This window comes from Zychaea mexicana, assembly GCF_025766255.1.
Source record: "Zychaea mexicana strain RSA 1403 chromosome Unknown BDB00scaffold_304, whole genome shotgun sequence".
NCBI lineage: Eukaryota > Fungi > Mucoromycota > Mucoromycetes > Mucorales > Lichtheimiaceae > Zychaea > Zychaea mexicana.
The window spans coordinates 1-10,091 of NW_026516967.1; the positions used below are offsets into that span (position 1 = coordinate 1).

The 10,091-nt window shown below is 39.6% G+C and overlaps 2 protein-coding genes across 2 annotated transcripts; both read right to left on the bottom strand.

Moving 5' to 3' along the window:
- Positions 1 to 6,916: 6,916 nt before the first annotated feature.
- On the bottom strand, positions 6,917 to 7,456 carry BDB00DRAFT_865834 (uncharacterized protein; the record flags this gene model as incomplete). Its single annotated transcript, XM_053126188.1, is given in 2 exon segments — positions 6,917 to 7,395; positions 7,407 to 7,456. Coding segments are annotated over 2 exon segments (289 nt in total), but the record flags the coding sequence as incomplete, so codon positions are not given.
- A 1,612-nt stretch (positions 7,457 to 9,068) lies between these two features.
- BDB00DRAFT_865837 (uncharacterized protein) lies at positions 9,069 to 9,621 on the bottom strand. The gene is made up of 2 exons (XM_053126189.1): positions 9,453 to 9,621; positions 9,069 to 9,347 (listed from the first exon to the last, which is right to left on the bottom strand). Exons 1-2 carry the CDS (start codon positions 9,601 to 9,603, stop codon positions 9,124 to 9,126), a joined length of 375 nt encoding a protein of 124 aa, XP_052972074.1. The 5' UTR covers positions 9,604 to 9,621; the 3' UTR covers positions 9,069 to 9,123.
- Between the last annotated feature and the right edge of the window lie 470 nt (positions 9,622 to 10,091).

Below are 10,091 nucleotides of genomic sequence, written 5' to 3' on the forward strand. Positions count from 1 at the left end.
TGTTTTAACAGTCGAACGATGGCTATGCTGTCCGAACTTTCTTCAACAAGCGGTTTTTCATCAGTGTTCTGCATTGCTGAGTATGTTGCATACCCATACTCCTTGAGTACGGTCTGCTACAGCAACTGTGAAAAAAAACCTGCCCAAATTGAAATCCGTGCCCCCTACTCCCATCAATATTGCAACCCTTGGCTTTTTTCTCCTCTTGTAACCACTCAATCTAATAATAAGTATACATGCCTTGAACAGGTACCCCTAATATACTGTCTACACCTTTGCATCTGGCAAGAGATTTTTTTCTTATTAGCTTGTGATGGCACCCCCAATTTTATATGATGCCGCCTTGAAGTTGCTGCTTTTCTACTTGTAACCTTCATGCTTCATATAGATGCCTACCCCCACATATTGGAAAATAGCTTACAGAAGCTCAGTATTTTTTGCTTTTTCACTTTCGGCCCTTATGTCCCCCCTCCAAAACTTTGGGGTACTGGCTTCCCCTATCTCCCAACTTCAATTTATTGAAAATCTATAACTTTTCAAAGTTATGGATACCTCTCTACGGGCGCAGTATACTCTACCAATGCTTTCTTCGCTGGGTGGCGAATAATAGCTGATGGTAGAATATTGTTCATTTTTATGATAAAAGCAGATAAAATAGAAGAAAAATAGAGGGTATATTTTTCTTTCGATATTTTATTGTTGCAAGTGACAGTTTCCTTTTATATCGATGTGAGCGAGCCACCATAGAGGCCTCTGAGAAGCCCTCTTTTGGAAGGAAAATAGAAAATGTATCTTCCATTACTACATTAGGGTATAGTATTCTCTATTCAGAGTGAAATGAGAGCAACCTATAAGTATGAAAAAAATGAGAGAAAAGAAATGTGGTTGAATCGCCATAACAATTATATGAGTAGATAGCTAAGATGTGACTTAATTAGTAGGATTTTTAGTAGGGCACTGTAGGGTGTTTAGTTGACGAGAAACCCCTTTGAGAAAATAATTCTCCAAAAAAAGTCATCAGTTACTATGTAAAGTAATAATCTAGAGATGTGACTGCTAATTTTGAGCCTACCAATGACTGCACAGCATTTGATTGATATAACAGAATTCTTATCATAGCTCTGTAGTACATCTCATTGGCTAGTAATAGCTCTGAGAATAAAGTTTTCTCAAGAAAAAAAGCCTATATACTATGTGACTGCTATTGCCGTTTTGTTATGTTGTTGCCATATATGATAGATACATGTACTGCACTTTACAGCACTGTAGCTACAATATTGCACCTTCTAGAAGTCTTAATCCACCTTAAATAAAGCTACTTTTAGTGATTTTTACACATCCTCTTATGTAATGTCTAAAATAAGCAATGTGACTGTCTTCAGTAAAAACATATATAGATGTATATACATCATCTGTATATGCCTACAAAGTTTTATAGCAATAGCATTAATAATAGATGAGCTATGATCTATAGAAGGAGAGATATTTAAGGATGGAGTAACTAAAAAACACCTATATACCAACGCAAAGTTTTGAAAAAACTAAAGCATATATGTCTGCTATTGCTTAGTCCGGGAAAACGATTAGCCGTCGGGAAAACCAATTACCCATCTATTTCCTTTTTAGGAAGTCACGTGATCTAAGCCACTTAGGGTACTCTCAAGCAACGTGAGTCAACGTCGACACACAATTCTTAGAATGGAAATTCGGAAGAAATAAAAAATAATTTGTATCCCGCTGTGAAACCATGGCTAATTCCAAATGTGCGTGTGTCGACCCATTTGCTTGAGAGATCACAGTTGCTAAAACGGGTAATGATAGCGGATATCAACGATAAGTGATAACCGATGCGAGTTTCCCCTAGATATGACCATCAATTATACTTCAAAAAGGGTTCTGATTTCTTTGCCGATGTATAACTGACAGCTACGGTTGTATCCGGCAGCATGATAGATGTAACTGTGAATATTGATAGAAAACTAAAACACCAGTTGCAAAAAAAGCGGCAGATAGTCTATTATTGCATGATGGAGATAGGTGAAGATCCTATCATGAAGGTGAAGATACTATGATTTGCGTTTGCAATCCTAACAGCTTGTGAAAACTGTATGTGTAATTCTCCCGCAAGCGATTCGGGTATATATAAAAGTAAGGTACGTTCAGCAGGAAGATGAGTAATTAACTTTTTTTTTCAAAATGTCATCCCAAGAACAAACACCTCGTGAACTCTCAATTGTTATCGTTAATCCTGGTGGTGCAGGTCGTGGCAGTGGCTCTGGAAGTCGTGGCAGTCGTAGCGGTCGTGGCAGTCGTGGCGGTCGTGGTGGTCATGGTAATAGTAGCGACAATCGAAGCAGCACTCCTGTTGTTCAAGCCAATAACCAGTCCAACAGCAACATGCAAAGCAACGAAAGCAACAACGACACCACCGCAGCCCAATCTTCTGTCCCGACACAAAGCTCCCCTGAACATTGGATTGAGGCTGAAGAAAAGGCGTTGCTAACCGCAGTCTCTAAGCATTATGATGAGCTTACGCATCCAAGAGACAACAATCATCGCGGCCGTACATGGGATGCAATCATTGAAGACTTCAAGAAAGAGTGTACACCTCTAGCATCACCAATTGTTACTGATGGCACTCAAGAAAGCGAACAGTCTTTGGACGAGCAGCAGCCAGCACCTTCGTCCCTTGTCGTCGAGCCGAGCAGTATTTCGAGCGACGATCAAGCGACATCATCATCATCAGCAGCAGCAGCAACAGCAACAGATCCATCGGCTTCAGACTTTACAAATGATAACAGTACTGTCGAAACTTTCGGTAATGTACGAACCAAGCGCGCCATCAAAACCAAGTGGGAAAGAATGTGCAGTCGTTACCATTCGTGCTTTACCGAACGCCATCGGCAGACTGGAGGGTCCGGTGACATAGACGACTGGTATTTATACGATGATATGCATGCATTGCTGAAGGATGACCCGAGGTTCAATCCTGAATTCCAGTTCGATTCTTTTCGAGGCATTCGTCGTCGCGCCGATACACAAACAGCAACCGACAGCATGCTGCAGCCATCCGCAAGACGTCGACGATTGACTCCTGCAGAATTGCGGCATGAAGATGTGCTTGAGCGGATCGATGCCGCCAACCAGCAGAGCGAGGAAGCGAGGTCACAGCTGATCGAGCTACTCGATCAGCAATATAAGGAAATCCTTGAAGCTCAAGAAAGGCGCCACCAGCAACAGCAACACACACAACAGAGCTTTTTAGATTTAATGAAGCAACTTATTGACAAGATGTAGAATCTTTTTTGTTTGATTTTTTATTTTAAATTCAATAAAGTTTTTTTTCCTTCGGGTTTTTTTTATATAATCAAGTTCTCAAAAGATAACTAGTTATGAAGACATATTTATTTTCTATCTGCGTCTATAATGGCGATTATATTGACGGAAGCTCTCACGATCGCTACGCCGATTCTCGTACAAGTACTGTACTAGTTCATTATGTTTCCGCACACCTTCATTTCGCAGTTGCGTAGCGGTACGGCGCGCACCACGACCTCTGTCATTGATAGAGTCAGAAACTTCGAGTGGCTCTAGAAGCAAATCATCGGTTATCGGATTAGGTATAAATGTGCTTTCGGCATGAAGATCGTCGTGATCAATGCATAAATTATGCAGAATACAGCAAGCAACAATCGTCATCGTCATTGATTCTACATCCAGCAAATACAGCTCGTTACGTAGAAAACGCCATCTGCACACCAATTGGCCAAATGCCCATTCAATAACGTTACGCATTCTCGAATGAATATAATTGAAATGCGCGTTGTCACTGTGGCGGGGTGCTTGAGCATCAGGAAATGGTGTTATCAACCACGGGAGCAAAGGGTATGCCGAATCTACGAACAAAAAATGGAATGTCAGAAATATGTATCGTGATTTCAACGATGGTCTATGCTAAACAATTTGTTCTTTACCTCCAAGTATAAATGTTCCATTTGGGCACACGGATTCTGGGTTAGCAAGAAGTTCGTCATAAAAAGCAGTAGCTTGAAAGGCTCTTGAATCGTGATTTCGGCCTATAGTATAAAAGTCGTATATATTAGCCAAGAAAGCAACTAAAATAATTACATTAACATGTCATGCCTTACCGCTCTGCCCTGCATGGATGTAGGTGAATCGCTTTTCTGAATCACAAATGGCAACCATGTTCAACGAGTAGTTGTTTTTTCTGTCGATAAAGCGATCGCCACTGTCACCTGGCTTGAAGATTCGAACGAGCTTCCCATCCAAAGCACCGAGTACATTTGGGAGGTGAGTAGGTCCGACTTCAAATGTTGGTCCAAGCTCTCCATATTGAAACCCTTCAACGGTTGCCTTGATAGCTTCATTTCCGGTCGGCCATCGGATTATACCACCTTGACAGTCGGCCATTGCCTCCAAAAATCGCTTGGTAAAATTTCTGTAGGATCCATGCGATGTACCAAGCAAAGTTTCGGCCATACGGTAACTGACATGAGCATTGGCAAATCTCCAGATTATCAGGCCGACTTGGATGAACACAGGTGTGGCGTTTTGTGCCGTAAATTGATACAATCGATGTTGCGACAACATATTTATGAGGGCATTGAAAGTGGCTGGTTTCATACGATAATGCGATTTGAATCCACCTGGTCCATCTGTGTCCGGAAGAGCTGGATGCGTAACTTCCCAGTATGTCGTATTTTTAACACGATTGACGCGTTGCATAACACGGAAATGTAGCGGCGATGATACAGCTGACATGATATGATCAAGAGAAAAAATGGTTCGGTACATTGGCAAAACAGTGTTGATCATGGAGAGTTGGTTGATATCGTCGTCGTCATTATTCGCAAGAAAAAAAAAGACGTAGCCTTCAATCAAAAGAAGTAGGATGCTGATGATCGTTCTTCTGTGGACAATTTCTTGCTGGGAATCCATAATAATAGACAGAAGGTAGGATGAAGGATATAAAAAGTGCGAATAAAAGTTGAGTGGAACAAAACAAGAAGTATTACTCAAAGTCGCTGCATATATAGAAGATATTTTCTTATCGGTAATGTTCTTATCATTTCATGATATGTAGAACCATGGAATCGGTTCCGTCTAAACAACAAGTTGGTATATCTAATGTTATGTAAAATGGTATACTTGACCCTCCCGGGTATTGCTTGATAGATAATTAAATATCAAAGTAATATTTTCTCAGTCGCATGGACGTGTAACAAAAGATCCGAGACGATATCCTTTTTGGGAGTGCTGTGTCAACCAAGGGGTCGACACGGCAGTTTTGCTCTTCATTTCCTTATCAAGGATATGATATAAATTACACAAAAAAATCCTGTGTTCATTGTATCACTTTTATTCGACTCCCGAACAACGCGCTATTACTATTTCTAGGGTGTGTCGACGTTGACTCACGTTGCTTGAGAGTACCCTTAGCAAGCCCCCGGGAAAACGTTTAGCCGTTGGGAAAACCAATTAACTATCTATTTCCTTTTTAGGAAGTCACGTGATCTAAGCCACTTAGTAAGCCACTGAGCTACCGGGTAAATTCTTACAGTCACCCCTTGGGGGCTTAGTAAGTGGCTTAGATCACGTGACTTCCTAAAAAGGAAATAGACAGTTAATTGGTTTTCCCGATGGCTAAACGTTTTCCCAGGGGCTTGCTAAGTGGCTTAGATCACGTTACTTCCTAAAAAGGAAATAGACATTTAATGGGTTTTCCCGACGGCTAAACATTTTCCCAGGGGCTTGCTAAGTGGCTTAGATCTCGTGACTTCCTAAAAAGGAAATAGATAGTTAATTGGTTTTCCCGACAGCTAAACATTTTCCCGGGGGCTTACTAAGTGGCTTAGATCACGTGACTTCCTAAAAAGGAAATAGATAGGTAATTGGTTTTCCCGACGGCTAAACGTTTCCCCAGGCTACAGCAAAAGCAGATATGTATACTTAATTTTTCAAAATCTTTGCGTTGGTGAAGTGGTCTAACGCACTAGCCTTATATCCTACCTTTTGTAGAAGGCACGAGTTTAAAACCCCCTTTTGCCAAACTTTAGTATAAATGTTTTTTGAAAAACTGGTTTTTGCTATTATCCAACCAATTCTGATTATTTTCATATAAATAATATACCATCAGATGCAGCTTTTTTTCCTCGTTCCAATAAGTATAAAAGCATATATTTTTATATAGTAAGTCTATAGATGATCCCATTGCTTATACATTTATGGTATTATACTTTAGGAATTACTACGCACATGACAAAACTTGACCTCATGCACGACATTTTTTTTGGTAGCTTAGTATTCTGCAGTTGTTGTGTGCACCGTCTCTCGTACAGTTTGAAAGACTCTGTGTACAACAAAAAACTAACGTTGCGTACGACAATTTTCTTTGGCAGTTGTCGTACGTACTGTCTCTTGCACAATTTAAAAGACCCTGTGTACGACAGAACTACATACCCAGAGGAAACAAATCCTTTTTTGTATATAAATATTGATAAACTTTAAGAAACCATGATTTTATTGGATACAATTTTGGCCCGTTTTTAAAGGAGGTGAGCAGCCTCCCCCAAATCAACCTGGGAGACTTTTTTGGTGCGTCTTTGTTTGCATTTCTTGTACGAAAAGGTGTTTTGTGCACCCTCACCATCCATTTTCAGGTCTAGCCCCCAACTCTCTCGCATATTCAACACCCCCCTCCTGGAAGTGAGCACCCACCACGTACACGATCTGTCCAATCACAATTGGTTTCCGCTAATTAAGCTGCCAGTTTTACAATGTCTTTGTAATGAAAATGTAATTACGCAATCACAGAAAAATAATCTATTTGTAGTTGTAACAACACTTTACTGAAGAGGCATAAAATATATTAATTAACATTGAACAAAAACTGGCATATAAGAAAAGAAGCGAAAGACAAAAAATAGGATTTAGAGGGGCATAGAAAACGGACATAAGAATCATACAGAAAGAATATAAAAGGTGGTCATAAAACGCATAGAAAAATCATCCAGAAAGAATATAAAAGAGGTTCGTTAAAATGCATAGAAGAATAATCAACAAAGGGTATAGGAATGAGACATAGGTAACGTATTAAGAAGAGAAATGATATAAAGAAAAGATTGAAGGAATGGGTTTAGTAAATGATTTTTTCAAAGTTGTACGTCGTGTTTTTGAGCCACCAGCGAGTCCCAAACTTCGACTTATTGATGCTCAACGAGTCTCTCTGTAGCGCTCTCGTTATTGGACTTTGTGACATGTCAAAAACTTCGACAACAAGATCTTCGTCAGTGCTATTAACGACGAAATCATCGTGAGGTAACCGCACGATGATAAAATTGCTTGCGATGTCTTGAACGCAGCAATCAAAAATGCTTCGACTTTGCATTGACGCAGCTTCACCAGCAGCCAGAACAAAATCGTAAGCTTGAACATAGTACTCGTCGCCTTGTTTCGCCGTGATGACACCTAGTGTCAATCTACTCGTTTTGGAAGATGTATGGCGGATTATAGAACAAGGCAGCTAGGCCAACCTTAAGCTTCTTACTGCTATTTGTGTTGTCTGCCAGAACGAGGCCACTTTGTACCAACGCAGGATCATACTAAGAGATAACATCTGGACGGCAGGTTTCCCAAACTCCTGAAAAACAATCCATGAAACGACCACCTTCACATATATGACGTAGCATATATTCTTCTGCAAATTTCCTGGCCAAATCTCGTCCACCGTTCTGTATATTGGTGTGGCATAGAAAGAAAACGACACTTGGTGCAGCTTAATTGTGTATTAAAGTTGTGACAGTGATGAATAAGGGGGTATATAAATGACTTTTTCCGTGATTCTCACATTTTCTCTCTCTTTCACAATTTCTTCGGCTAAAATACAGTAAGTCTCAACGCGTCGAACTACTGAAAGAGGTCCTTGTCCTTATTTTGTGACCTTTCGCTCAAGTCAATCTTACTCAATTATCACCTGTTTACTTCTTGTGTATCTAGCTCTTTTACATTTATCTCATGTTAAGGTAATGGACGAAGTTGATATGTGTATTATTCCTAAGATGCCTTTTCTAATCAACTGTTTATACCATACAGAGCAATAGCTGATACTTGCCGTCTTATGTAGTCTGATAAGTGAGGTAAGCATACCCATTCCCTCCTTCATTATATCTACCTTCGTCGTGACCTGTATCCTAGCTAGAAGTATGACAGTAATAATAGTAGTAGTAGTAGTCGCGTCCTTAGTTCTATTTCTCTTTCATACTGTGTACTTTTTTCAAATGTCGTTTTTACAAATAAAAAATTTTTATTCTGAACTGAAAAATCTGAACGCCCTCTTGCTTGCTTGCTTGTTTGTTTACGCCTATTGAAACGATTGTTGAAGCTTTCTCTCGATCCCCCAATATGCATAACCCCCACTCCCCCCACCTTGTTAGATGCTCAACCGTAAAAGGCAATTTTTTGAATCCTTCATTGTTTATAAACAAATCTGCACAAAAAACCTCTGGGTGTGTATGATGATATATACCGTGTAACGTGGAATGTTTACATACCGTGTATCCAAATGGCTAGCAAACAACTTATTTGTGCCAACATAAGTACTATAATATAGTGAAGCACAAGCAAGAAGATTTCTAAGTAAGCAGAAAAAAACGTAGCTAAGACTATAGAAAAGTGAGTAGACGGTGCACCAAGCTTTTTCACCATTTTAATATCTATGACGGTGGTATTGGCTGCAAAGACATATCCTGTATTTCGTGTTCTAAAACTTGCTAGAGCTAGGGCTGTCATATAATTCTATTCAGTTAAAATTTTGACGGTCAATGTAATATTCGACGTATATATAATGTAAGATGATAATAATGTGTACACCAAATAGTTGAATATTTGGAGGGTGAAGAACAAAACATGTAGTAAGAAATAAGGGATCAGGAAAATAGGTTTTGATATGATTGTAAAGAACAATTAATCCGGAGACAAGGCACAAGAGCTTAAATATGAGACAAGAAGAGCATAAATCGTCGAGTACGATGAGGTAAACGACATTTGACACAAAAAAAAGTGCAGAACTGCATAAGGGGTTATGATTCGTGTTGCTTTTTATAATCATTCATCACTGCTTTCACTTTCATCCGAATCTATGGTGGGATTGATGGTACTGCCGAATTTAGCACTCTTTTTCATGATATCCACTGCGTCGTCGTAAGAAACATTCTTATCTTCTTGGATAAGTCGTGCAGCTATCTCTGGAACAAGAATCTGCTGAACAAACTGAAGTGGTGGCATCGGGGCTGTATTTGCTGCTGTCAGGTGGTTCGATTTCAATAGTTCTTTCGTCAAACAATCCATAATGATTTGCATTCCACGGGGTCCATATAATCAGGCTGTTTTAAACAATGATTTAGTAAGTTATTTTATGAGTGATAGCTTTGTACTTACTAAAGATTTTTCAGCCCTTGCCATTAGTACGAATATGGATCGTGCAACACTTCGGCTATATTGGCTGTAGAATTCGGTTTCTATCGATTTGAATGTGCTTTCGGTTTTGCTGACTATGATATCTTGTATATCTGGTACATAATTCATTACACGTAAAGGCAAGGTCACAAAATCGATATGAGCTGGGTAACCTTAGGTGATTCCTTCTGGTCTGATCAACATTTCTTTCCTATGAATGCTGCAGAAGTTGTATTGCTCAGTAAAGCAAACTGGTCTGGGTTTAATCTGTGCTTCATTGAAGCAGCGGCGACAAGACGTTGAAAGTTCTTTAATGCGGCGTTCGTCTTGTTTCGTATGCTTCTCTTCTTTTTGTATATATTCATCGTACTGCTTCTGTATAGCAGGAGGTAACGGTAATAGCAGGTATGTTTGACAATGGGGACATGCTATTGCACCATGATCTAGATGGTATAACAGATGTGTTCAGAGTTACTAGAATACAAAGATACGGAGCGGCAAGTTATAGGTACCATGATGATCGCCCCACATATCAATATTGCAATCAGATTCATCTAAAATCAGAATGGGCGACGCTTGTCTTCTTTTTTCTATGCTGATTGCTGTTGAATCTTGTT

Bases quoted from the DNA above. Each gene is read 5' to 3' on its own strand.
- BDB00DRAFT_865837 (XM_053126189.1), bottom strand. From the start codon at position 9,603: ATGAATTATGTACCAGATATACAAGATATCATAGTCAGCAAAACCGAA. The intron at 9,348-9,452 runs GTACAAAGCTAT...GTTTGACGAAAG, and splicing joins GGCTGAAAAATCTTTAGTAA to AACTATTGAAATCGAACCAC.